The sequence below is a fragment of the Notothenia coriiceps genome, unplaced genomic scaffold (genome assembly GCF_000735185.1).
Source record: "Notothenia coriiceps isolate Sejong01 unplaced genomic scaffold, NC01 NC01_scaffold00037246, whole genome shotgun sequence".
Lineage (NCBI taxonomy): Eukaryota > Metazoa > Chordata > Actinopteri > Perciformes > Nototheniidae > Notothenia > Notothenia coriiceps.
The window spans coordinates 13,088,668-13,116,227 of NW_011369947.1; the positions used below are offsets into that span (position 1 = coordinate 13,088,668).

The 27,560-nt window shown below is 37.0% G+C and overlaps 2 protein-coding genes and 1 long non-coding RNA gene across 5 annotated transcripts; all 3 read right to left on the bottom strand.

Moving 5' to 3' along the window:
* Positions 1 to 57: 57 nt before the first annotated feature.
* vrk3 (VRK serine/threonine kinase 3) lies at positions 58 to 9,809 on the bottom strand. Of its 2 annotated transcripts, none has more exons than XM_010794852.1 (16): positions 9,730 to 9,809; positions 8,662 to 8,876; positions 8,423 to 8,542; positions 8,166 to 8,219; positions 7,920 to 8,075; positions 7,285 to 7,425; positions 6,803 to 6,858; positions 6,546 to 6,612; positions 3,437 to 3,521; positions 3,244 to 3,346; positions 2,782 to 2,874; positions 2,557 to 2,689; positions 2,073 to 2,190; positions 1,670 to 1,728; positions 1,444 to 1,580; positions 58 to 616 (listed from the first exon to the last, which is right to left on the bottom strand). In XM_010794852.1, the coding sequence occupies exons 2-15, from the start codon at positions 8,873 to 8,875 to the stop codon at positions 1,444 to 1,446; spliced, it is 1,536 nt and encodes a 511-aa protein (XP_010793154.1). In that variant the 5' UTR covers position 8,876; positions 9,730 to 9,809; the 3' UTR covers positions 58 to 616. The 2 variants fall into 2 exon arrangements, with proteins under 2 accessions (XP_010793154.1, XP_010793155.1); XM_010794853.1 differs by having other exon boundaries at positions 1,416 to 1,580.
* A 371-nt stretch (positions 9,810 to 10,180) lies between these two features.
* Positions 10,181 to 22,639, bottom strand: rab27a (RAB27A, member RAS oncogene family). Of its 2 annotated transcripts, XM_010794855.1 has the most exons (7): positions 22,383 to 22,627; positions 16,388 to 16,438; positions 15,291 to 15,459; positions 13,666 to 13,751; positions 13,477 to 13,580; positions 12,733 to 12,856; positions 10,181 to 12,304 (listed from the first exon to the last, which is right to left on the bottom strand). In XM_010794855.1, the coding sequence occupies exons 3-7, from the start codon at positions 15,441 to 15,443 to the stop codon at positions 12,109 to 12,111; spliced, it is 663 nt and encodes a 220-aa protein (XP_010793157.1). In that variant the 5' UTR covers positions 15,444 to 15,459; positions 16,388 to 16,438; positions 22,383 to 22,627; the 3' UTR covers positions 10,181 to 12,108. The 2 variants fall into 2 exon arrangements, with proteins under 2 accessions (XP_010793157.1, XP_010793156.1); XM_010794854.1 differs by lacking the exon at positions 16,388 to 16,438 and having other exon boundaries at positions 22,383 to 22,639.
* Positions 22,640 to 24,302: 1,663 nt separating this feature from the next.
* Positions 24,303 to 27,208, bottom strand: LOC104965837 (uncharacterized). The gene is made up of 2 exons (XR_800587.1): positions 27,022 to 27,208; positions 24,303 to 25,098 (listed from the first exon to the last, which is right to left on the bottom strand). It is a non-coding gene; the product is annotated as an uncharacterized lncRNA (long non-coding RNA).
* Positions 27,209 to 27,560: the final 352 nt, after the last annotated feature.

Below are 27,560 nucleotides of genomic sequence, written 5' to 3' on the forward strand. Positions count from 1 at the left end.
TGTGTTGAATGCCTGTTTATGTCTGGGTTAGTACAGAAAACATCACAACAACAAAAGTAAAAAAACAAACATTTACTCAAACACTTTATTTGTTAACAAGCCTTAAACTCAAGATGTCTTGTGCTCTTTGATAAAGGACACTAAGGCACTTCTTTAAATGAAATATATTGCTTTTATACAGGCAGACTAACTGTGCCTACATATAAGGAAGGGTGGATCTACGTCTGTTGGCTCATGTTGAGGAAATGTTTAGCAGAAGTAAATTCATGTCAAAGACAAACCACTGTTAAAGGTATCTGCTAAAAGAGGAACACTGTGACAAGTAAACTCACAACATGTCAACAAAACCCAAATCTGTGCGTCAAATATTAAGAACTTGCATCGCTCTCACATTTAAGGGAGATTAACGTTGAACTTGCATTGTTTAAAAGACTGTGCAATGAATATGAAAAACCACACCCAAAAAGAAGATTCCCATCAAAACCCATTCACCTAACACGAGTGCACACATGGAACTCTAAAAGACTCGGCTTCAGTGCAATAATTCAGAAGTAAAACACAACATGATAAAACAAATATTTAAAATCTTCCAAATGGTCTTCTTTCTTCAATGACTCTGAAATTAAAAACACAGTACACATATGTTAATATTATCACAGAGAATACCTCACATTCAAAATAAACTATAAACACTTTGATATTTAGGTTTACATCTCGTCTGGACCAGGTCTCATTTGTCCCTCATTTCTTACAACTGAACTATTTGTGTATTTAATGTATTTGTATAAGAACCTAGAATCCCGGGAGCAAGGCAATGTGAACAGGGGCAGCTGCAGAACATACTCTAGAAAGCTAAAAGACTGACCCACCTTAAACAAATCAACCGTCAAACTGAATGTATGCTATATTAAAAATATGAAAACGTTCTAAATATGTCATACTCTTAAACTGATATTGATTTCTTTAAGGTGGCTAACATTACCTGTTGCTGATGCCCCTGTCCACAGCAGTGTTTGCTTATCATTTTGCTACTACACCTGTCTGTTTGGAGGCGTGCCGAGTGCCAGCTGCTAATTGTGGATAAAAAACACTTAAAAACCCACTTCAAATAATCCTAATTAACTATTTACATTTTTTAAATATTAAATAACTGCACTAAGTGTCCGAACCAACATTTTGAGTCAGCACATTGGTCATTAAACCCACACACACACTAAGACGTGTAGTACTTAAAGGTTTTGAGCTCATTTGAAACTAAGAACTAATGGTTTGGCTTATTTGAGGCAAATGTACCTGCAGGTTTCTTACTGTTCTGAGTTTTTATCTTCATGCTTTATTGGACTAATTGTAAATTGCTTAGGATTAAAATGTAGAGTAATGAAGGAACCCTGTGACCAGAATCTACATACTTGTACCTAAGTTGCAGAGTGATAACGTCCTCACCTAAAAGCTGAGCGGCTGCTCCGCTGCCCCCCCCAGCTGCAGTAACACGGCGCTGAGTCCGGCCTTCAGTGCAGAGTAGTCCGGCTGCTCAGTGTACTGCAGAGCCATCACGTTAGTCAGGTACGCTTGAAATGCACCTTCAACGGGACACACACAGAAATATATCAGTAAAAATGCACATTGACTCAAACGGGTTATCTGTTGTATAACAAACATTATAACTCACTGGAAACGATATTCTTCTCAAAGCAGTGACTCAACAGAGCAGGGACATCCTTCATGTACCTACAATGAGAAAAGTTTGATTATTCCTTTATATTTGACCACTAACTTCATCTTATACGCTTGTGTTATGCAGGCATGTTGATACAAATCAGAAGTTCTGTGGAGATTCAAAGGTTGTTTTAGCAAGTTTATTGTTTGGTCTAAAAAAGATCAGATATATGTACACAAATGTCCAAGTTGATGTCCTAAAATGTCTTGTTTTTCCAGTCCAAAACCCAAAGTAATGAATCTAAATATGACATAATAAAGAGCAGGAGATACAAATATTGCATGAGAAATGCAATTGATAACTGATGGATAGATCAAAACAATTGCCTATTATTTTTTAACAATACAACTCTCACCTCTGTTTCTGCGTGGCCACCTGGTCTGGGTGAGTGATTTGAGTCCATGGCAGCGTCCCTGTGTGCCAGTGCAGCATGCAGTAACCCAGAGACTGCAGGTCGCTGCGTCGAGACGGAGCTGAGAGGAAACACACACACACACACACACACAGCGATGACTACATCTGTTTTCCCTCACACTCACCCTGAAACATCAACACCACAAAAACAATCCTCCCATTTAGAGACACCTAGTTATTGTGGTTTCCATATTAAACATGTCAAAGGTTGAAAGAACTGTCACACGAAAAGAAAATCACAATCATTCAAAAGAAAAACATCAGATCAGTGTTATCATGTGACGCCTGTGTGTGCAGACAGATGGACTGTGGGAGGAGGGCAGCTGGTGCTCATTTAAATTCATCTGAGTGTTGAGTGTACAGTAGCTTGTGGAGTGAAACGGCGTCTGATTGGCTGGTGAAAGGAGTCCAGAGGAGGGACTGACCTGCTCCTTTATGAGCGTCCAGGCTGATGAACTCCACGCTGCCCTCATGTGGCGTCCGGCTGTCCTCACGGTACTCCACATGTTGATCACCAGGACAGTATCTGAAGGCATGGCAGTACCCTACCAGGTAAACCTAACCACACCCACACAAGTAAAGAGTAATGTAAAAGGCATTTCAATCATGGACACTAACAGAGTACAGTTGGAGTAATGAAATGTCCTCACCTGTGATTTCTGTCCTGGTTTGATGTAAATGTTTTCTGCGTTTATATCAGCGTGAACGTACTCATTTGAATGGATATACTGCAGCACATCTAACTACAAGGGGAAACCAATGTTACCGTTTATCAAGCAAGGGAGAAAGACAGTTCTTATTCAAGATCTGGATCATGATTTAGATAGGAGATAGAATATGACAGGGTACGTTGAGAGAGACTTCAACAAGAGAAAAAAACAGAAACGGAACAAGATACAAGACAGGTTACAAACACATGGAGTAAATCAAAACAGATGTATAAATGATGTCGTTACAGTTTGTGATGTGAACCGACTGTAAAAGCAGTTTAATGTTCCCAAAGGATATTAATGTAATAGGTGTGAGGCGTCCATGTAAAGAGAATTAGGGCACGAAGTGACCTGATAACTTTAGGTATTTGATTAAAAGTCAAGTTAAAAGTTGACACTCACTATTCTGCAGGCGAGCTGAAGGACAGCTTTCTCCGACAGCAGCTCGTCTTCTTCCTCCATGACAGAGTGGAGAGACTGGCCCATGTTGGGGAAAATCAGAAACCTATGGAATAATAAAGGACATAAAGAACAACTTACAATAGACCTTAAGTTAATGGTAAACTTTTTGTAATTCATGTGTAAATATTCACACCTGTAGGACTCTGCATGAGGACCAAAGCCGGCACAGGAGGGAATCCCCAGGAAGTCCATCTTGTTCTGTTTGATCCACCTGTCCACTGCAGAGGGACCATTGGTTTTAATTAGCATGTGTGATTCATGACTTTGTTCATTTTTATTATTTTCATTTCCATCTTTAATACAAACAGATACAAAAAAAAATGTTCAACCGAATACCATATTGGTTTTTTATTTTTTCATGAATCTTCAAACAATATTTATATATTTCACACAAATATATTTCATAATAATAATAGTGTCTGAAAATGAGCAGAAGGAAGCAAATGCGTATAAATTCCCACTATTTACTAAACTGCTGATAGTCCGTAAAATAATTTCTGCCGTTGTAAATAACTGCTTTAATATTTTATATATATATATTAAAAATGTATATAATATTTACATACATTTATAATTATTTCTCAGCTTAGATCACTTGTCCCTATATCTTTCCAAGAAAGTATTTTTGTAGATTGTTTTAAACTGATTTATTTAATGCTTTGTTTTAACTCCTGCTCCAAACCATTCCACAAAATCACCGTATGCAAGTTCTCCTCTCAAATGATCCCTCCCCTGTCTTTCCATAAACATGTTCTGTATATTACCTGGGAGTAGATTAAGTCTTGCTTTGTACATGATTTGTGCAAGTTCAAATTCAACCAGATGCCTGAACTTCAGTGTATCTGACTTTAAGAATAATGAATTGATGTGTTCAAGATATCCAACATTGTTGATCATTCTTATTGCTCTTTTTGGTAATATGCATAATGGCTGGAGGTTGGTTTTGTAAGTATTTCCCAAAATCTCAACACAGTTACTCCGATATGGCAATAGGAGTGTATTAGTGGCCCAGAATCTGTCTTGACTTCCCCCAATGTTGCTATAGTCTTAGTCAGTTTTGCTTTGACATGATTGATATGTGGTATTCTCATCAGCATTCAACACAATACAAGCAGACATCTTGGTGTCAAAAATGGAAGTAAATCCATACCTGATTTACTGGTATGCTGCTTTCCTCACTAGTAGAGAGCAACTTGTGAAGGTTAACAAAACCCTATCATCTGCCATCACAACCAATGTAGGGGCCCCCCAGGGCTGCGTGAGTTCAGCTGTGCTCTTTACTCTCTACACTGATGATTGTCGTACCAACACACCAAATCAAGTCATCATTAAGTACTCTGATGACACTGCAATAATATCTCTGCTCAGTAACACAGACGACCCTGAGCTGCACCAACAGGCTGTAAATCAGGTGGTGGAGTGGACAGATAACAATGCTCTTGAGATCAACACCAAGAAAACTGAGGAAATCATTTTTGGCTCACCATCTGACTCTCATAGAGTCCCCATTGTCATCCATACAGATGAAATCAAGCAGGGAGTTTCATACAAATACTTGGGTGTAATGATTGACCATCTGCTGTCATGGAAGGATCACATTGAAATCTGTGCAAAAGGACAAAACAAAGAATTTATTTTCTCCGCCGTCTTAGGTCTTTTGGGGCGAGCAGAGAAATTCTTCTGATGTTCTTTACATCTGTGATCTTATCTATTCTGCAGTACTGCAATACTACCTGGTACAAATGTTTGTCAGCAGCTTTAAAATCAAAACCGCTCCACCTGTTAAAAATCTGCTCAAAGATTGTTGGTCAACCCTGTCAGAGACTCTATGACTCAGCCTATCATAACAACCTAGTGAGGCTGTCCAACAAAATCATCTCTGACCCAAACCATGTTCTGAACACTGAATATGAACTGCTACCATCTAATCGGAGATACAGGGTCCCACCATTCAATAAAGTCAGACTGAAGCACTCCTTTGTGCATCAGTCAATCCTCACAGTAAATACAGAGCTGATCCCAGATCAAATGCACGCTGAAGGCTCTTTGAGCATGTTCTCTCTCACTGATTGTGCTGTTATGTTAAATGTTTGTTGTTTGTGTTTCATGTATTGTGTCTGGATACTTTGTCTGTTGATGTTGGACATGGAGCTGCTGTGACGCAAGTCAAATTTCAGACTTGATCTGACCAATAAAGTATTATCGTATCGTATTATCGTATCGTATCGTTTACACATGAAGCAGGATTCAAGATGCTCCCGTTAAAAATAAATCTCTTTTCAACTTCTGCTTTCTTCTAAATGGATTCGGAAATGAAGGAAACATATTTTTAAGTGACATTGTGAAACTACATCACATGACAAACTGGCAGAACCGTTACCACTGACTTATTGTTAGTGGTTCTCCTTCTGACTTTCAACATCTCATCTATCTCATCAACTGTGATAAATGCTGCTATTCATTTAAAATAAAACGTTTCCTCTCGCAATGATCATTAGATAATACTAATAATAATAATAATAATAATAATACATGAGACTTGTATAGCGCTTTTCCGGAAACTCAAAGACGCTTTGGCAGAGAATGAAAAAACAAAAACAAAACAAAAAAATACAAAAAGAGATAAATAAAACAGAAAATAGAGGGGGGGGGGCAGTGGTTGAATGCAGTGTTGAACAGATGGGTTTTGAGTGATGTTTTGAATGCTGTGAGGGAGGAAGAATCTCTGATGGATTGAGGTAGTGAGTTCCAGAGGATGGGTGCAGCAACGGAGAAGGCTCTGCCGCCCCAGGACTTGAGGTTGGTCCGGGTGGGGGGGGACAGGAGGTTGGCAGTAGCAGAGCGGAGGGAGGGAGCGAGTGGGAGTGTGTCTATGGAGGAGGTCAGTTAGGTAGGATGGGGCCAGGTTATGGAGGGCTTTGTACGTCATCAGGAGGATCTTGTACTGAATTCTCTGGGGGATGGGGAGCCAGTGGAGCTTGATGAGGACGGGTGTAATGTGTTCACGGATTCGGGTGTGGGTGAGTAGACGGGCGGCGGAGTTCTGGATGTATTGAAGTTTGTTGAGGATTTTTGCAGGTGAACCAGGAGGCTGTTGCAATAGTCCAGACGGGAGGTGATGCAGTTAAATAAGAACCATGGTAGGACTACCCTGGCCCTTCATATCCATAGAAAATCACCACTTCTTTTATAGGCAACATTAACATTGTTTTTGTAAATAAAAGAAAGAAATAAATCCTCACCTGACACAGGTTTAGCAGCTCTTTGCAGAAAGTTCTGCTCAGTGAAGATTCTGCCATCTTTAGCTCCCTAAAGAAAGATAAACGTGATGATGTTATCAAGGAAGTTTACGGGAAATACATAACAAATAAGAAAAATACATTCCCTGACAAATACACAAGTGAGGGAGAGATTGTTTCTTCCTTTATGGCACTGCAGTCGCACATATGAGTATTTAGAAAACCTTCAAATGTACCACGTCTGTTCAGGCGGCACTTACCAGCTTGAGGATGTGATTTGATTCCTTGGAATTGGATCGTGAATCTATTTGCAAAACTGAAAAAAACAAACCAAAAAATTATATTTATTTTGTGCCAATACAGGATCTTTTTACTTTACATTTAGATTTGTAATTGTGTTATCCTGTTGAAGGACTGCCAAACTATCTACGAAACTAGCCCTCTCTTTGTAAGGCTTTATTCAAGTTACCTGGACCCAGGATACTTTTTGAAATGGAAACAAAAAGAAGAGTCTCATAAGAGGTAACACTAAAACTACATCATTTAACCATTTTATATATATCTAGCATATCTATTTAAAATATAGTTTCCGTTAAACAGCTATATTGTAAATGAAAGACTGAAAAACAAGTCGGAATAGTTTGTTCAAAATTTGAATAAATACTTCTGTATAATAATAATCCTTATCTTTTACCTGAAATGTAATTTGAATATAAACCAGTATTTCCACTGCCAGTCTCACCTTCGTACTGCAGCTCTGTGGTGCTCTGACTCAGCAGTTTCACCAGCTTCCACTTCTTTCCCGCAGTGTCCGTCACCTCTTCGCCTTCCTGCAGCGGCTCCACAGCAGGCGCATGCTTTGCCTTCTTAGATTTGCTTTTTCCTATCGCGATAAATGCAAAAAGAAACAACCCGCCAATTACGTCGTATGTTTCAAAGTATGTGAGACGCTGACATAAAAAAGGATGCATAGAAAACATAAGAAATTGAAAACATAAGGATAAAGAGAGATGACCAGAATTAGTTTACTGACGTCAAAGTTAAAACTATACCTCCACTTCAAATCCCTTCACATTGAATCTCTTCAGAAATGGTCCCATTTACATTGAGCTTATATAATGCAAAGTGTATCTGACAAGTGACCTGATAAGATTTAACCCCGTGTCTCCATTTAACCGACTGATATTTTGTGAATCTAAAATGCAGGTCCATCCCCTGAGAACTGCATCATGTAGTTGTTCTTACTGTAGTAAATGATTGATAGAAAGATTTCCTGATTCTCTGTTATATATCATATACAACTGAATATCGTTTTCTTGATTAGAAACAAGTCAGCAGCTTAATCCATAATGAAATACAATAATAATTTGTTCTCACCTTTTAACTGAGACTTTGGTGAGGAAACAGGGGAGGAGACAGCCACAAGGGGGCCATGTACTGATAAATCCTCCGCTCTCCTGCTTGTTTTACTATTCGGACTCTTTCCCTCTTCTGCCTGCTCAGCAGGGCTGGAGCGCCTCGCCTTTCCCCTCCCTGCAGATAGAATCAGCCGCAATCAAAATAATGAGAAAGACACATCAAGACAGGAAATAGATTTTCCACGAGGAATGTGCTTCAGCTCACCAGGTCGAGGAGACTGCTGCTTGGGTGGAGTTCCGAGCAATCCATCCCCACTATCTGTTGAGACAAATCATAGCATGTTGTCCAAGAAAAATGCATTCAATATTTCAAATTATTATTTTCATTTTCCACCTGGCCACTGGTATGTGCTGCCTGGAGCTTAAAGCTATATGTCAGACTGATGGTTCATGCTACAGCTAATTAAATTAAAAAAGTAAATTTTCTCAATCGGTAACTTCTTCCAAACCATTATAAATCACCTTTGATAGCAGTGGAGGGCACCACAGGTGGCGTGGCATTGCTAATATTAAATGTAACTTCCTTCTCCAGACGAAGGGAGTTTCGTGGCTTCCGCAGTGCAGGACGAGTCGTAACTAGAGCTGAGGTGTTACATCCATGTGGCAAAGAAAAACAGGATTAACATTCCCAAAGATAAAAACCACACAAAGTCTAAAAAATCTATGTTTTACTCTACATAACACTCTGTCAAGATGTTTACCTGTACTTCCTGTGGGCTGGCCACTTGCTACTGAAACAGGGAATGATTTAACTGCTGCTTCATCCTTCTTGGCTGGAGAGAGACTTAAAGATGTCACCGGGCTCACAGGTCCAGATTCATCAACAATACAAGGAATCTTATCCCCACATGAAGGACAAAATCTGAAACCCGGCTGCAACTTTGTCCCACACTGAGGGCAGAAGTGGAAAGGCATTCTGTAAGTAAAACACACATTATGTTACATACAAACATATTATTATACATCTAGTATTGGGGATCAATACAATTTTCTATTCTAATCAAGTGTTGATGTTATTGCAAAGTGCATGATACTTTGCAATACAATAGTTGGTTAAATCAATAATAAGAACACTCATTATGTGAATGGAATTGTCACATCCAAGAAACTAATCCTTTTTTGAAAAGTTATTGTTTAGTATTGTTTAGCTCAAAGTGTAAAGAGTCTATGTTGGGATTTATTCACTAGTTAAATAAATGGTGTCCGTTGTCATAGAGATAACCGTTCCGAATCTTCCGATTATGTTTTACCCATGGTTTTACACATAGGCTGTGTATATAGGTTTTACCTATGGTTTTACCATAGCAACAGCAAGATTCGTCCCTCCATAAACGTATGTAATTTAACAAGATTATAGTGATGCTACTTTTTAATATCAATTATGGGAAAAGAGAAAATATGTTGGGTACAAATAAAGGTAATACTGCACGTGTCAGTTCCTTAAAAATAATCCAGAACAAAAAAACGTCAGCTAACCTTAATCCTTAGCTAGCTAACATTAGCATTAGCAGAGAGTGACAGCTTCGAGCTAAAGCTCGTGTGTGTTTTATACGTTATTTTATTTTAACGCCAGGGTTGAAAAAAGAAATGCAATGTCAAGAGAGCTTAACGTTAGCTAGCTAAAACAGATACGAAACTGGTGGATTTTCAGCGGAAGTATCACCGTTGCTGAATTTGAGCCTTGGTTTTAATTGAAATGTACCTCTGAGTAAAACCGTATTTCAGCATTGAGTTTTAAAGTTGTCAAAATAATGAAAAGTGTCTGATACCTTTCCAACTCAGGCTGGTGTTGTGTTTGGTTCTGCAGCTTCTTCTTCACCGGATAAACACTCCTGTGGTAGGGGCTGTGGGGAAAGTGCTCCCCCTTTTGGGTTGGATCTAAATTAACACGTTTATATCTGTTTATATCTATGGTTTATATTTATAAAGGGGCAATTTTAACCATGCAGCTCCCATTAAAAACACGTTTTAGGATGTATTATGAATGCAGATTGGACAAAAAAGGTCGTCAATCGTTAAAACATTAAAGCCAGTAGTGGAATAAGGATTTATATTAGACACTGACTGAATTAAAAACACATACCACACACTCTGTAATTTTGGCAAGGATGGTCATAATCTCAGTTTCTAAACACATAAAGCAATACTTCATAGTGAAATTACATTTTTATTCAACCTCTTCTAGATTGATTATATAAAATTCGATACTGCTTCAAGAAATACATAAATAAAACAGTTTATTTCACACATGATATACATTTTGCATATGAATAAGTATGGCACACTTTAAAACATGAAATTAATCAGCATAGTCATACTCATTTTATAATCAAATTGAACTTGAGCTGTTTGTGTCTTAACTAAAACATCACTTTTAGCCTTTACAATTAATACAAATAATGTCCATGTGTGTGTAAAACTAAAAAATACATGTCACAATACCATCTCAGTGTTTTACTAAGTTTAGATACTCTTAATTAAATATCAGTCGTATTATAAATCTATGAAACTTTAAAGGACCTGAAGGGGTAAGTATAAGGATTTAAAAATCAACACCATATAAGTAAACTGAAATGAGGAACCCATCTTATTGCTATTCTTATCAAACTTGCCAATACAAAACCAATGCTAAGCAGGTTCTTTAAAGATCTCTCTTTTATTTCTCTAATTATTTAACCCTCAGTAGGCCTACATCCAAAAATATACTGAGGGTAAGATGGTATGTAGCAGCTCTTTTCATTGCAATCAGAACTTGAATACATAATAATCCTGATGCATGCCGCATATGTGTAATTAGTAGATGGCTGCCTAAACAGTTGTCCCGCTCTTTAAAAACATAGCATCTGCTAGCTAGGAGAATCCTGACACCAGTAAAGGTGGTCTTTGTTTTCAGGTGATATATTCTTGTTATCCACATGTTATCATCCGGGGCCTTGGCATAGCAGTATGTAGGATCTCGGCTGAGCAAAATCCTGAATACTCTAAAACTACAGAAATCCTTACAGGTGAATATTGAAAAATAATGTTTTGCATGTTACTTGCATGTTCACAAAAGCTACAGCAACATTTTTCATTGAAATGTCTGACTTTCAAATATATTAAACTATTAGATTATTTGTTTTACTTTTTCCACAATTTTATATTTATACTGAGACTTAATTTTTGCAATCATTGGCAGAACCAGTTGCTGATTATAATGAAGTGTTGATGACGAAGACAAACTGTATTCTATTATCAAGGTTTTCAGAAAAAACAAGCACAAACGTCGATTTAGGAAAAAATAAACAAGTGTTAATTGTCCTTCTAGTTAATTTCAGTCGGACAATGTGAGCAACGTGCTTACTTGCTGTTGCAGGGCAATCTTGCATTCTTCAGAAGGACACTAAGCACAACATCAATAAGCTTCCTAAAAGTATATCCATAGGAAATCCCAATACACCGTGACTGCAGGTATCAGTCAACATTCATCTGACTGTACAAAGTGACTCCTTTCTTAATCGCAGTGTGAATCTACGCTTATCTTACAGCAAGTGAAGAGTGTTAGAAGTATTCTTATGGCACATTTGGCAGGGCAGCTCACTTTGATGCAGCTTGAAGCACAAAGTTTATACCTGAAAAAACCATCAGCATCCAAATGATGACATTTCCAGCTGGACATCATTAGAAATATCCCACGCTCCAATATTAATATATATTTTTTGAAAAGACCATGTTAAATGAATTTTAATTAAACGCCCACATTCAAAAAGCACTTTTCTATGGAGGCGTATTATGGTCAGGCTTGGGAATAAGATATTTCATTTAATCTATTTCGCATTTCATGAATAAAGGCAAAATGTTGAGAATAAAGTTAAAATGTAGGATACACATGACTAACTTTTGAACTTTTTCCTGACATTTCAATTGAATTAACAACATTTTCCCTAAAAACAACAAGTCAATATCTTCCTCTAATGTATTTGCTCTCATGCCTGGACCTAATACACTTCTGTACTTTAAATATAGCAAAGCACTACTCTGTGGGGCAATAAAGATAAATATTGTTTCACCTTAAATATTTTACAATATGCATGTATACTTCAACTTGGATATCTTCCTATGTTTTCAACAGTATTATGGACACAGACATGTAACGTTCATAATTGAGTCTAACATGCACATTTGCTCTTATCAGAGGCCTCTGAGAGGTCTGGGTTGCTGGGTCCGTTAGCTCTGACGGTCCCATCAGGGATCCAGGACTTGTCAACACATCGTTCCATTCTCTTCATGATGAGATCCAGCAGGACGTCCACGGCCATGTTCACGTTAAGCCCGTTTGATGCACTTGTCTCAAAGTAAGGGATTCTGCATGGAAAAAAATATTGGACATAATAAATACGGGATCACAGACTACTGCCGCTAGTCACAATGGGAAAAATAGGGATAAGGCGGGGCTTATGCGAGGTTACATTTCCAGTCCCATATAAAAGAGCATTAGTCTGTCTGTAAACATCGCCTACTTCGAATGTTATATAGAATTCCGAGGTTTCTCCTCTCTTGAAGGCATTCACAGCATTTCTCACGGTGCACTTTGTGTGTTTTTAGTAGAGGTGTGTCTTATAGTTTCAGAGCAGGATATTTTACACATGTGTACAAATATTTGCTTTTCCAAGAGGACCAATATAGCCTGACATTCTCCTGGACAGACTCTGGCAAACAATGCAGCCACTGCCTTCTTGACAAACATCTAAAGGGAGAGGTTCATGTACAGATGGATCAAAGCGGAGACGTACCCGTACTTCTCCGCCAGCTCACGGGCCTCTTCCTCACGGACTGCTCTCTGATCCGACAAGTCACATTTGTTGCCACACAAAACAATGTCTGGATTTTCGCAGTATGCGTGGATCTGTAACTGACCTGAAAACACACATTGAGCAATTTATTATGTATTTAGTCCCGCGTTTATAAATATGTTTGCTTCTGAGACAGATATAAAGCCATACTTTAGAATTATATTCAAGAAGACACAAGAAAGTTGAGCAGTGTCGAAGCAGTAGTTGAGGTGAGAGTATACTGTGCACAGAAAATACTTTAGAATATATAAATACTGGAAGAATACATGTTAAATCACACAATATAAAAGGCCTAACATCCTAGTGTAAATTCTATACACATAAAGAGTAACTCGCCATCATTCCAGTTCACTAAATTGTGTCTTAATTTGAATTATGCAACATTTCAGTCCACCTATCGGTAATGACGCATCCACATTTCAAAGCACAACAGGTTATATGGAACGTCTGCTCCCCGATTGTTACATAAGAAACCTCTCAGAGTGGACATTATTACTTTTGACCTTTTCTCATTTCTTACTGCAACTCATCTATGTTAAATAGCATCTGTTCCATTCACCTCACTTGTTTTTAAAATATTTAATGAAAATGTAGACTGCGTTCTTAGTTCTTACATCTTAAAACCTTCTAAAAACAGACAAAAAACGAAGTGTACAGCTCAGAGTGGAATATCAAAGGACTTACTCATCCAGTTTCTGACGTTGAGGAAACTTTGTTCATTTGTGAGGTCAAACAGGAGGAGGAAACCCATTGCATCTCTAAAGAACGCCGTCGTCAAGCTCCGAAACCTGACAACAAAGAGGAACCACTTGATGACAATATAATAAATAGTGAAAAATAAATGTAAAGTGCAAGTAGAATAACTTCACGTACCTCTCCTGTCCCGCAGTGTCCCACAGCTGCATGTGGATCTTCTGTCCTCGACCTGGAGATCCATCTGGATTTGTTGATTTGTAAACCTGACGGAAACAGAGACGGATCAGGTCAAACGGATGTTCATTCAATCTCAATCTGTTAGAGTGTAATTAAAGTGTAGTTTGATGTAGTAGTAAATCCCTTCATACACATATATTGTATTAAGAATAAGATTTATTTTACGGATCTTACATTCCAGTGGTTTAAGATGTTTAACAATGCAGCATGTCAAAGCTATGCATCATACTGTTAAGCTCTGTTGGGACTGAGTTTTGAGTTTTTCGAGAATGATAAGCAGCATTAATCTTGTATTTCATAGCTGCTTGTAAAAATGGAGAAACAAATATGCAATTATAGTTATTGAAGAGTCTCTAAAAGAGTCCCCAGACGTAACTGCACATTTCAATAACACGTTTCCCAGGAACCTTTAGAGATTGAGAAATAATGTAGTCTTTCATTCCTAAGAGTAATCTAGGGACACGCTGTTGCTCTCAGCTGTTTCCCAGTGACCATTGAACAGACAGCTTCAGTATTATTGGTGTACGGTATCCATCTGATTAGCCATTTAATATACTGTAACTTCATGGTCATTTCATGGATAAGGAAACACAAAGACTGTCTGCTGATTTTTTCACTTGATTGATTTTACCATCAAAAGACAGGAAGCGCAGCTCTAGGTGGTTTGAGGTCTCACTACAATTTCAATTAAGTCGTGGTGGGTTTTAATAAAGTCGCTTTTTCGCGTTTTAGTTGAGTTTGCCTGCTGCTACTACATTTAATCCGGTTTTGAAACAAATGTATTACGATTCACTTTTTGGATCATGGTCACATAAAACTGTATTTTATCTTGATGGTGGATTTTACTTTTTGGATGTCCTGATCTTAGCTTATTATCAGAGAAACAAAGTAAAGCGTTAGTGGAAGATCGGCTCACAGCCCTCTCGGGACAAGTTGAGTCAGTCAAGCTGTTCCTAGAAAAATCACATATTGTAATTTAAAACTGCTGTTTTCAGTGTTTTCACACTTTTAATCGGCAGGTTAATGTATTTGGAGAGGAGGAGACTTTTTCAAATAGTTTGGTCCTGGTAAACACGGTCCCTGGGAGAAGCTGACTGCCATGACAAACTACCATGATTGCACACTACTTCACAAAACCCCAAATCTACGAGAACCTTAGTGGCAATGTGTTCCCTACATTGTGCCCTTAACATAACATTGTCCTGAATTGACTGAGTAGCTCCAGTACAGCTGTGGTGAATCTGTTATCAGGATATTATCTTAAAGCTTGAGGTTGGCAGCATTAAAGAGTAAGCAATGAGTAAATATGAACACTGCTCAGCTGTTTGCCAATGGTAAGAAGTGTTTATTCTTAAGGAGGGTGCTGCCTCCTGTTCACCAACATTAGTCATTCCTTGGATTTCTGTTGCAACATTCATCAGTACTCTTTTGTTACAAGAAAGTTACTTAATGGTGTGGGAATGCATTAAATCCACTAATTAGGCAGCAGTTAATGCTTGCTGCACGAAAGCATACAAAGAGGTCCAAACAATTGCCGGTGTTTGATAAGAATTGACAGAACTTACCACTCTTTTTTCTCTGAAGTCTATTCCCACTGTGGTGATGAACTTGGAGTTGAACTTGCAGTCTGTGTATTGGTAGAGGAAGCTAGTTTTCCCCACTCCAGAGTCACCGAGGGCTAGGAACTTTATGAGGTAATCATACTCTCCATCCGACATCGTGAGAGTTTAATTTCTGAAACACACAAACAAAACAACTCAAACAACAATCTCAAAATGTGTTCATCCAACAATTACTTTTCCCTAAAAATAATAAAAACAAATAGTAACCATACTATATGCATAAACAATCGGAAAACACACTTCATAAGGTGTTATGATTGTTGATGTTAAGATTCATCAATAATTAGAATATTTTGTGTTGTAAAAATAATTATAGAAAGTGCTACCTTATATTGTTGTGGTTTTACAGGAATGTATAAGTGCAGGAACACACTGGGAGAAAAACACTAATATAAACAATATGAACCTAATATAAAAAGCTATCAACATATTGTTTAGATTCTCTGAGCACTAAAATACAACACATATTCTATGTAGCAAACATTCTGTAAAAAAAATACAACTAAAAGCTGATGAACACACGGCGAGGGGAACAACTACTTCCAAACTCTCGAAATGGGGCAATCCGAGGAACAAGTGAACGCACCATTACCCACACAGTCCTGAGAGGAGATCTAATCAGGCAACAGGAGGGAAAACACCGTGTGGGAGGACTGTGGCTGCGAGGCTCAAGCTCCTACAGATCACGACTATGTGGAAGTAAGTCATAGTATTGACGAACAATGTTGGGACTTATCCCTTCAATCTACTTAATGCAGTTCAGTCCACCCCCACACTTTTGTGTAATTCTGTTTTCTTGTTTGTCATCTTTCCAGCTCAACTGGTCCCCTAGCATTATGCTAATTACATTTCACTTTCAGTACCAGCCATCATCTTTAATTCTAATGAATTCTGATGTCACTGGATCCACAGCCAGCCTCCGTACAAGAGGAACGTCAATGTGTCTTCTTATCCAAAATGAACAAGCTTGACTCTATTAAATCAAGTCTCAAATAATAGCACAACATATACATTTAAAGCACATCAAAAAAACAAGTTACTTTGTAGAATGCTCTCTGTTCTTCTGACTGATGAAGTTGCAGCTGTGACGTCTACGAAAGATACAAACGAATTACAAAATAATGATGCAATTCCTAAATGTTGCTGACTAATGGATTGACATAAAAAGAAAACGTCATGTCTAATCATTTCACATACTTTAATTTATATTCCTTATGTTTCTTAAAGGTCTTACAATCATGTCCCTACTGTATAGTCACAGCACATCAGTAGTTAACCATAATGGGAAACAAAACTCAAGATAAATACAACTTGGTTGTTCATAGTTTTTACAGCCTCTTACAAATGGTGTTCACGCAATATGGCCGACTCTTGTGGTTTGTTTTTATTGCTATTATGTCTACTTAGTTGAGCTTCTCCAACATTTTCCATGTACCCCATGGCATCAGCAAAAGTACTGCTGTGGGGGTGGAGTATAATCTTCATTCAATCCTGTATACATAACATTTTGTACACTTTTCAAAACATCCCTAACCCTCCAAATGTATCTTTGTATAGTTTATGACATTGCAGGGGTATGTGTGTAACATAGGAGCCATGTTATCTTGTTGACACAGTAACAGGAAGCTTTTTAAATCCCTCTGTCCCTCTCCAGCCACAGACAACACTCAAGTATCTACTCACGATCAGCACGACAAGAAAGCAGAAGTAATGTGTCTCTAGAAATCAGCCGCTTGCTGCTCTACACATTTTGGAGTAAAGGTTGAAGTAATTCAGCACACTATGCAATCTAAGATGAGACATTTTCATTTGACATGGACGACTTATTACAGTCAAAACATTTAAAAGAAAGTGCAGATGTATCATATGACCAGCTCGTAGAAAACCCAGCAGACAAGTCCTACATTCTTTCACTGTGACCCCCCCTGAACCCTTTATCTGGAGCCATAAGTAGCTTAAGGTCTCGTGCTAAATCGAGATCCATGATGAATGCACTTTGAACGGCTGCAAAGAGAACAAGGAGCCCCAAATGATGAAGTCCACATTCCTGCTCGTAGCTGGTACATTCAAGTTAATATTAAGCTTTTATTTCTATCTCTATAATGCTTTAGGTCTTTCTTTCGGGGGTGCCAAAACAAGCTCTAGTTGGGTCAGTTGCTATTGACATTGCAACAAAACCTGAAACTCTGAAAAAAGTATGAATTGTGTTTTAGGTTCCTTTAGTTTTTGATGTTTACTCTCTCCATCCTGTCGTAAAGCTCTTCATAACGGTTTTTGAATGCTTTCAAAATCGACTTTATATACACATATGAGTAAAATGGTTTATTAGCATTAAACTCACAACTTCCTGTAACATTTCCTCTTATCTCACAATTTAAGGGGCCAACTACAAATCTATTGAAACCTAATTAAAACTACCACAGCCCAATATATCAAACCTGCAATAAACACTACCTTCATGATGGGTCTGATGTTCACTTGTAACTGTCATGAACCCATTTATATGTAAAGGCATCCTCTTAACTTTTGATTATTGATCTTTTTAATTATTTGTGTTATTTGTATTTTGTTAGTGGTACCTTTTCTCATACTGTTTGAAGCTCCTTTGCTTTTTAAACGTTTGTCTGCCATTTTTTACCTTGTTAAACACTTCGTTTTTTTGTTTTACTACTAAACTTTATGATCTTGCTGTAAGCCGTAATCTGTAGTGCTGCTGAATTGTATTGAGCATTATTTCCTGCCATAACAAGTCAAAGCGTCTGCATCACTGACTTGTTGCCCAACTTACTGATATTGTTATTAAAACAGCCTGATTCCAAAACTTGAGTCAGTAAATTATTTCTGTTTCATTTAAAAACAGGTCACAGAAGTTACACAGCCGAGCAAAACCACACTGCACGAGATGCAGATTGTGCCAGCAAACTTCTGCAGACTACTATCAGGTTCATCTGATGACTTCTCATTACGCTCCAATCGGAAACAAGAAAAAGCACCATCTCTTGAAAAGCCAAATGTTCTAATGAAAAGCAAATGTTCATGCATATGTCTAGTAATGTTACACAGTGCGGTGCTAAAGCTACCTCTTCCAGTCCTAGCAGCTGTGAACAGAAAGCAAGCTCTGATGACGGAGTACAATCTGATATGTTGCGCAAGAATACACATAGTGCAGTTAACACAAAAAACGTTAAGTCTATTAACCTATTTACTGGGTTTCATTTAACTTTCAATTTGAGTCAAGCAGAACTGAATGTGTCCCTAAAGGGGTGATTGATTACGCAGCAGGAAGAACAGTAATATCATTAAGCCAAATACACACACAAGTGGTACATGTGTTAAAAAATTACTTTTTAAGGAGCATGTTAAAATGGATGGCAAGGTTGCAAAAGCAAACACATTCAGTTAGACTTTGAAGAGAATGCCTATTACTTTATAATGCAAATACTTTCATGAAATGTATGACTTTTCTTTCGCAATTAGTTTATTGTGCAACACCTTGGACAAGCCACATCTGCAATAACCAAGCCTCTTGTGATTATATACAAACCAGCAATTACAATGTTGGTCAGGAAGCTAACAAGATCAAATCATTGCCATGTTTTTATAAATTAAGTTTTGATCATTTTATTACATTTGCTCAACTGAAATGTATCTATAGATACCTACACAACCACCATGTCTTCAGGCTCAGTAACACATGGAGCATCCATCAGGAGTGGAATCCTGATGTGAATCCTCATTGTTAAAAACAGCTTCTTCTGTTCGGGATGAAAATAGAGAGTTTTAACCCTTGCCTAGAACTCAAACTGGATCCTGACTGGGTTTATTTTCAACCCAAACTGAGACAATTTTTTCAAAAAGGGACCATTCATGCAGTCAGGAATAATCCTGTGCTTCTTGTTTTAGTTTGTGTTATTTTGTCTGTGTTGAGCTCGGAGTTTTGTGTTGTATTGTATATAACTATGTTTGTGTTTTGTTCTTTTCTGTTGAGAACCTGTGATATTGCGGAGTCCTTAATTAAGGAAGAATTATGTAAGATCTATAAAACAAACTTATCAAACACTAACCCTTATCCTTGATTTCTGAAAGAACATTTTCATTCACCGTAGAGGCAAAACAAGTTTTCTTCAATAATTCAATGTAACACTTGATGAGTGCCGCACAATATATACAACTTTAAAAGAAACGTAATATGAACAATTGTAAAATTGAAGTTAAAAATGTGTGCACCCAGCCTGAGAACCATTTCCTGAGAGTTACAGCTGCAGTGCAGAACAGAGGAATATACCTAACATACTGTAAATCTCTCAGATTGTGGAGGTTAAACTCATTTGGATTAAGAGTAAATGCCATCGGACAGTCTCAGGTTTCCCACAACCTTTTAACAGAAAACCAACGAGGCTCTGTCAGATTAAGATGTCTCATAGGAAAGGGCCTCCCAAGCAGCAGTTAAATATCAGTGTAAGACCAAGTGTGATGCTTATCTTAAAGTTATTCGTTTCATTAAAAACAACAAAAGGTTAGGGTTTGCCTTATTACAAAACCAACAGCTACTCATCATTTACGATCATCCTGACATTTCAACTTGCAGGATGTGTGGAGGTGTGTTGCGCTTTCACAAGAAATTGCATCTACCACAATCACTTAATACAAATTAGAAACTAGCAACAGAAACTGAACAAACTGAAACAGGTTTCTGGTAATCTAATTAAAAGTTAATTTGTGGAGGCCTCCCAAATTAAAATCTAGCGCTTACCTACTTTATTTGAACTGCATTTAAAAATACTAGCAGCGCTATACATCAATATTACATTGTCATCAGATATTAGAATAGATATCATTTTAGTTTTTTGATATTCCTTGTTTTAACGGCTGAATCAAAGTGAAGTGAAGTAATGTCGTTTTCTATCTCAGATTCTGAACAGTATCAGAGACACATTGTTTGATGTTGTCTTTATTATTGCAACTTAAAATGTAGGTCTATTTGTAGTCTATTTTAAAGTATGTGTTCCACTAGGTATTTACATCATATTGTTGCAAGAGAGTAATCAATTGTTTGTATGTACGTGTGATAATGCTAAAGGTAAAACACTTGTCAATGTTACTCAAGTTGATTGACAGATACATATTATTCTTAATGTCCCTTGCATGGGGAGATGTCCTGCTTTTCTCTGTTTGATATCGTATCAAACTGAATATTTGGGGTTTTGGACGGACAAAACAAGACATTTAAACTCATCACCTTGGACTTTGAGAACCTGGATGAAGATTATTTACTATTTTCCAAAATGTTCTATAGAAAAATATTAATCAATTTATCTTGAAAACAATCAGCAGATAAATAATGACTTGATTGTATTTAAAACAATTTTATTCATGATTTTATAATTGCATTTCTATTTTAGATTTTGCGGAAACTCTTTACATCATCTGTCTTGAATTGTCAGTCTGTATTTTTACATATTTAGGCAAGGACTCTCTTGAAAGGGATGTTTTATCTCAATGAGGCTTTGCTTTTTAGATCAAGTATAACTAAACCTTAATCTACCGTAATACCTTTTGGCATTTTGTCCCACGGTGGGAGTTAACCTAGTAGCTGTGTTTGCCAAGTACTACCATCCATGCAGACCAGCAAACACTAAAAGCTGTAATCCTTTATCAGGGAGAAGTGGAAGAACCACCCTGGGCAGCTGTCCAACATAGAGGCTCCTTGGAGAAATCCGGATGTGTACATACCATAAACTAGAAAGGGTGCAGCAGCACAATAATGACGTGCACATTAGAATACAAATAATATGATCAGTTATTTTGGCACCATGTTTCTTTAAAGTTACAGGCTGCCAACGCTCTAACTGTCTGCTCATTAAAATACCTTGAGAGGGTTTATCTGTAGCAGCAGCAGCACCAGGCAGTGCCAGGCACATCAAACTCATTCTTCACAAACAGCGGTAGAACAAGTCTTCAGCACTAACACCGCCATGTGAAAATACTCAACTACAAGTCAAAGTCATGCGTTCAAGCCTTACTTAAGAAGTGGTATGTAAGTGTTTAGCCAAATGTACTTAAAGTTAAACTCATTATATATGATGTTTTTTGGATCAATCAATCAGTTGCATTTTATTGCTGTAGATGTTGTGTTAAAGTGACCTCATTTATATAATCAATGTATCTTTGTGTCCAGTCCAGTTTTCAGCTTTGTTACAAACAATGCATTTTTCAGCTGAAGTGCTTTTTATATGCTTTATTTAACTTAAGAGGTCCTCAATCCATAAAGGAAACACTTTATCCTTTAGATAAAGTGTATGAAAACCTGGAGAGTAACGTTGAGACACAAATGTAGTACAAAATAGTAGCCAACTATATTTACTCCTGAGGTGTAGTGGACAATGCCACTTCAAATGAAGGCCTGTACAAACATTAAACGTAAATAACCAAGTAAATAACCCTTAGGCCTACCTTGAATTTGTACTTAAATATGAGCTACTTAGTTAATTTCAACTACTGCCAACAGACCTACATTCTATGTAACAAACACACATACTCAAATCAATTAACCGAAACAAATGTAAATGAGTGTAATGACCCTCAGCAGGTCTTCATGTGGCTGTCCTGTTAAGTACCTGTTAAGTAACAAAATAGTCACTTTGTTTTTACTTTAACACTTAACAGGATGCCAGCTTCCTCTGTCAGACATACGCAGTGAACATATTGATGCAAACAGCGTTATAAATGTTTAAAAAAACCTGCAGTCCATTTCCGAGAAACCAAATGTTTTACTTGTATAAACAATGGTGTTTAATGTGGGATAAACAAACAACTCTTACAGGAGGATAAGGCAGGTGTAACATTGTTCCCTACGCCACGTTATTGTTAATGTTTGAGGGGTGAATTTAACAAGTTTGGAGGCAGAAAGTGTGTAAGAGATGCCGATAATCGAGTGAATTTAAGTTGTTAGTGAACTTTCAGCCCCTCGCTAACTCCTGACAGATGCTACAGACCGATTTCTTCGATTTCCTGAAAACATGTGAACATACTCACCAGCCCCGGGGCGTTGCTGCAGCGCACTGAGTCCCGCTGGTAAAAGTTAAAAAAAGTTTTACAAAGTGACGGTTTTAGACTTTAGATACGGGGATAAATGATAACTTCACTCTCCGTCGCCTCTGGGCCAATAGTTGACATGAGCTTCATTAACACTGAACGCCTGCTTCACTTCCCGTGGAGAAACAGCTCCTCCTCACTGAGCCACTGTAGGGAGCCTCCGTTACTGCAGCATTACATCTAACGCAGGGGTGTCCAAACTATGGCCCGGGGGACAAATGCGGCCCGCGGACCATTTTGAATCAGCCCTCAGCAAATTCAATAAGTATGATGAAATATGGCCCACAAATGAAACTTCTGCTTGTCTTGTATTGTAGGCTACTTCTTAAATATAAATGTTCAAATATATTACACAGTATTCATGTGTTAACAAGACCACTTTTCTAATAAAGTCAGTCAATTAAAGTTGAAAACATTTTCTAAAAAATCTAAGTTGATAACAAAAAAGCCCAATGATACATTTACATAACAACCTTGAAATATACCTTTCATATTTCCTATAATTATAATCAATCTGAGGCGTCTGTTTTAAGGAATGAGCTGCCAACACTTTTTGTAACAAAATAAATGATGGAGAGCTGTGATGTAGGCTGTTATTTTCTTCAAGCATTTTCAAGTATCAAGAATGGTTTACCTACATTTGATTGATTTTTCCAACTTTTAACTGAACTTATGAGGCAATATACCTCACCTCTAGGGAGTGGCCACGCCTTTCGTATATTTTTCTGTATGTGGCCCTCGGTGAAAAAAGTTTGGACACCTGTCTAACGCAACACATCTCACAGGGACATACGCTGGGGTGGAGAAGTACTCAGATCTTGTACTCAACTAAAAGTAAAAGTACCAGAGTGTAGGAATACTCTGTTACAAGTAAAAGTCCTGCAATCAAAATGTTACTCATGTAAAAGTAGAAAAGCATTAGCATCAAAAAAGTGCTCATTAGGAAGATTGGCCCCTTTCACAATCTTATATAATATATGTTCTTATAGTAATTATTTATACATTAAAGTGTGATAAATGTGCAGCTAGTTTGACTTTGTATACTGCAGGGTAGCTTTTTAATCTTTTAACTTGTTAATGCTATTTTATTTATATTTCTAAATCTGAAATATATTGGACTGTTTATGTTGTGTGTCTTAGTTTCTCTTATGTACATTGCCTTGTGCTTTTTATGCTGCTGCAACGCAAATATTTCCCAAACTGGGATCAATAAAGTATCTATCTATCTATCTATCTATCTAGCTAGCTTGTGAATTTTACTCCAGGTGTAACTAAAGTCTTATTTAAGTGTTGCTTATATCTCACATAATAATCCGAATCTAAAAAGTAGTTACACAATAAAAGTATTGGAGTAAAAGTATTTACGATTTACCTCTGAATTGTACTGGGGTAGAAATACAAAGTAGCATAACATGGAAATACTCAAGTAAAGTACAAGTATTTCAAAATTGTACTTATCTACAGTACTTGAATAAATGTACTTAGTTCCCTCCCACCTCTGAAAATGAGCATATACTTTTTATCACACACATTCTACCTGACATTTACTTCAGTTAAACACGTTCTTCTTTTAATAGTAAACCATCTTCAGGTTGAGAAACAATCTTGCAATCTTACTGTAATTGAATAAAAGTAGGCCTACACACATATCAAGATCAGAATATATTTATAAATATATATTTTATTACATTTCTAGGTATTTCACTCACTATAGGCTTATCTCTGAAAATCCTATAGGACAATAAAACACGATATTTACTTACAAATACAAATCTCTTCAAGGAGACAATGACAACTTAATGGTTACGTGCCTGAACTACTTTCGATGCATTATATTTCATATTAATGTATTTAATTTTGAAGAACAAAATGTGGACCATTTTTAGAGTTAATCCCTGTTGCAATGTAAATCTCAGAGGGAGTCCATGACTAAAGTATTGTACTGTGCATTGTTTCTTGTATTGTTGTATTTTCATTGTAATTTTTAGCACTTTGAATACAATTTTGCAAAAGAGGCACTATACAAATAAAGTTTTTACTTTACAGCACCGCAGGGCTTTAAATCGTATTTATTGGCATATTTAGACAAATATTAAGCTTTTTTGTTTTCATAAAGCCACAATGCAACATAATTTCTCTATATATTCAATAAATCACATAGCATTGAGGGTTTGTGTAAGCTAAGTGATTTAATGAATGTGAGTTTCTCTTTGAAATGATTGGAGATAAAAACAAACATATAAAACAAAACTTTTGACACATCATTTTGAAATAGATGATTATTCAAGACGTGAAATTATTAAATGTTTTATTTTGTCAATGAACAATCACACAAAGGACCCCAAAGAAGCATAAATCCGTGCAGGCCTTTGGTTCAGCCTGCAGCCTCTTATGTTGATCTTCTGGTTTCTGTCTGTGAAGTATTTCCTTGAAGGGGTGAAATATATAAGTCTGTTTCTTTTGGTTTCTGTGGCACATCCTGGTTTTGTTGTTCTGAGGTCTTCGGCTCCAGTTGAGGTGCAAAAACAGGGCTGAAGATATAAACACCACCAGCGACTCCAACCAGTGTGGCGAAGAGGACATCTGCAAAGGGTATTCTTCTTCGAAACATGACTTCTTTTAATATGAAATTCCAATTTCCAAACACAGGATGATTCTGAAAGAAGAGTACAAAGTTGTTATCCAAGACAGTTGATTTAGATACTTTGAATTATAACCATTATTTGTGCACCCCCTTTGCTCTGTTGAATGTTACATGTTCTTGCAAAATGTTAAGCATAACTTGCAGCATGCATGTTGTCAGCTACTCTTCATGCAGTGCAAGGTAGCTGTGTTGCTGGACTGAATTGTGTGTTTTGAGGTTGGATTTCCTGTTCTATCATCCTCAGAGAAACTGGTGCAAGATTGTTTCCAAATTACCATTTAAACCGAAGCCAAGACGCATATCACTACAATCCAAGGAGGACTGACGTTGATCCCGAAACTGAACAATGTCCCTTCACCTTAGTTGGTATTTTTTAGGAATGTATACTAAAAAAATGCGTAATGGCAGATTTACCTGTAAAAAAAACCCTAATGGAAGTAATTGATCAAACATCAACATTTTGCACGGGAACAACTCGCCTATGGACTCCCAACTGATACAGGGGAGGCTCAGATATGGAAGAACATATTACTTTATCATAAGAGCAAACAATAGCCTAAATACTTTGGATTTGGTAAAGAAGATACAGTAGTGGGAAATTCTACAATTTTTGCTTATTTTCTCATAATCAGAAACTAATAAATGTCTTCCAACAGATTTTGTAATATAGTCTGAATGTATGTCAAACAGTAATACTATGCTGTCTTGGCTCAGTTGTGCAGTTTATTTGGTGTCAAACAACATACATCCTGATTCATAAGCCTTCAGTTGTACCTTATGGTTTTAAAAAACATTACAAAAGTGATCTCTAACCTAAGGTGACCAGATTTTCAAAATTAAAACCGGAGACATTTTGAGTTTTGCGGTCAAAATATCATAACCATTTCCAATTTTCTTCACTGTTAAAGAAAAAAGGGAGAACTGTTGGATGCAAACAGAAGGACGATAGCTCATATATGAGACTTCAAAGTTATTTTATTTTGAAACTGTATATCAGATTGTCCTGATTCTCTCTGAGTAACTAGATGGGGCGTCCTTCTATCACCCTGAAGTGAAATAAGTATTTGATTGACTTTGAATGACTCTTTGATTATGGACAGTTTCCATTAAATAATAATCAAAATATAGATGGACAATAGATCTAATTTGAGATTTTAAACAGCATACATTTTAAATTGTGCTTCAGAAAGTAATGTTATTTTAGGAGTGTTGTGAGATGGTGTCAAATTAGTCACCCAGTGGAAATGTCAGATATGTCTTCATAACTGTATCCTTACATTTTACATTCACTCAGTTATAATGTGGTAGTTATACGTAGTTTGTTTTAAATTATTATTTATCACATTATAGAGCACATATTTCTTAATTTAAGCTCCAGTATATATGAATATGTTTGGTTTGTTTTTTAGGTATATTTGTTATTGACCGAGTAAACGCTTTTATTTTGAAGGCAGTTTTTACAGGCCTCTACCGTAATGCATAGGATATTTGCGCACCGCAATACAATGTGCGGGCTGGCTTGACTGACTGTGTTTTCCGAAGTCGGGGCTGGCTTGACCACAGTCTGTTTACCCAGTGTTTCCTGACATGAAACGTTGTATTTCACCTTGCTATGTGTTTTTAACGTATATTAAAAAACCGGGGACATTTCCGGGGACAGTTTCAACCAGGGACATGCCAATACAAACGGGGACTGTCCCTGGAAAACGGGGACGTCTGGTCACCCTACTTGTAGTATATAGTGCTATTCTAACCTGACATTACAATGATTTACATTTAGACATTTAAACGAGTCTTGTTTTGAAAAAAGACCGTAAATGCACAAACAGCCTCTGAAAGCTTGATCGTTTTGTAACCATTAGGCTGCTAAAAACAACTCAAACATGACAATTTAACTGCTTTAACAGCGATGTTGTCATATTTATAAAAACTCACCGAGGAAGCGGTTTGTTCAAAGTGTCTTGGATCACCACATTCAGACAGACAGGAGAATACAGAGGTGAAAACACAAGATATATAACTGCAAGGACACCAACGAGCAGCGGGCAGGCAAGCTCTCTTTTTCTTCTTCTGTTCTGAATTCTGACTGAACAGCAGCGCGCGTTAGTCCGCTATCTAGTGGAGGAACGTGGGAAATAATAACAAAATAATAATATGCAGCATGCTGTATATAAATATATATATATCAATAACAAATAATACATAAATAAATACTAAAATAATAGTAATACTACTACTACTAAAATTAATAATAATAATTGTTTCAAGAAATATCAAATTAAAATTAATGTTGGTTACATTTTTGTTTTCAAAATATCCTTTTGCGTGCATGAGAAAAGCGCACGAATATCCTGTCTGTCACATTACAAAAGGCGAAGGGTCCCCTTCAAATTTCAGTCTCTAAAATATATACATATATATATATAAAATCTGCAACCGGTTAAACTTGTGAATATATATACATTGAGTGTATT

What these genes read in the sequence shown, in the direction of transcription:
- vrk3 (XM_010794852.1), bottom strand. Translation starts at nt 8,875, where the DNA reads ATGCCTTTCCACTTCTGCCCTCAGTGTGGGACAAAGTTGCAGCCGGGT. An exon ending in CCAGCCCACAGGAAGTACAG is followed by an intron (nt 8,543 to 8,661) that starts GTAAACATCTTG and finishes GTAACACCTCAG; the next exon opens with CTCTAGTTACGACTCGTCCT. An exon ending in GGACGCTCATAAAGGAGCAG is followed by an intron (nt 2,191 to 2,556) that starts GTCAGTCCCTCC and finishes GTTTCCTCTCAG; the next exon opens with CTCCGTCTCGACGCAGCGAC.
- rab27a (XM_010794854.1), bottom strand. Translation starts at nt 15,443, where the DNA reads ATGTCGGATGGAGAGTATGATTACCTCATAAAGTTCCTAGCCCTCGGT. An exon ending in GACACTGCGGGACAGGAGAG is followed by an intron (nt 13,581 to 13,665) that starts GTACGTGAAGTT and finishes CTTTGTTGTCAG; the next exon opens with GTTTCGGAGCTTGACGACGG. An exon ending in GAGCTGGCGGAGAAGTACGG is followed by an intron (nt 12,305 to 12,732) that starts GTACGTCTCCGC and finishes TTTTCCATGCAG; the next exon opens with AATCCCTTACTTTGAGACAA.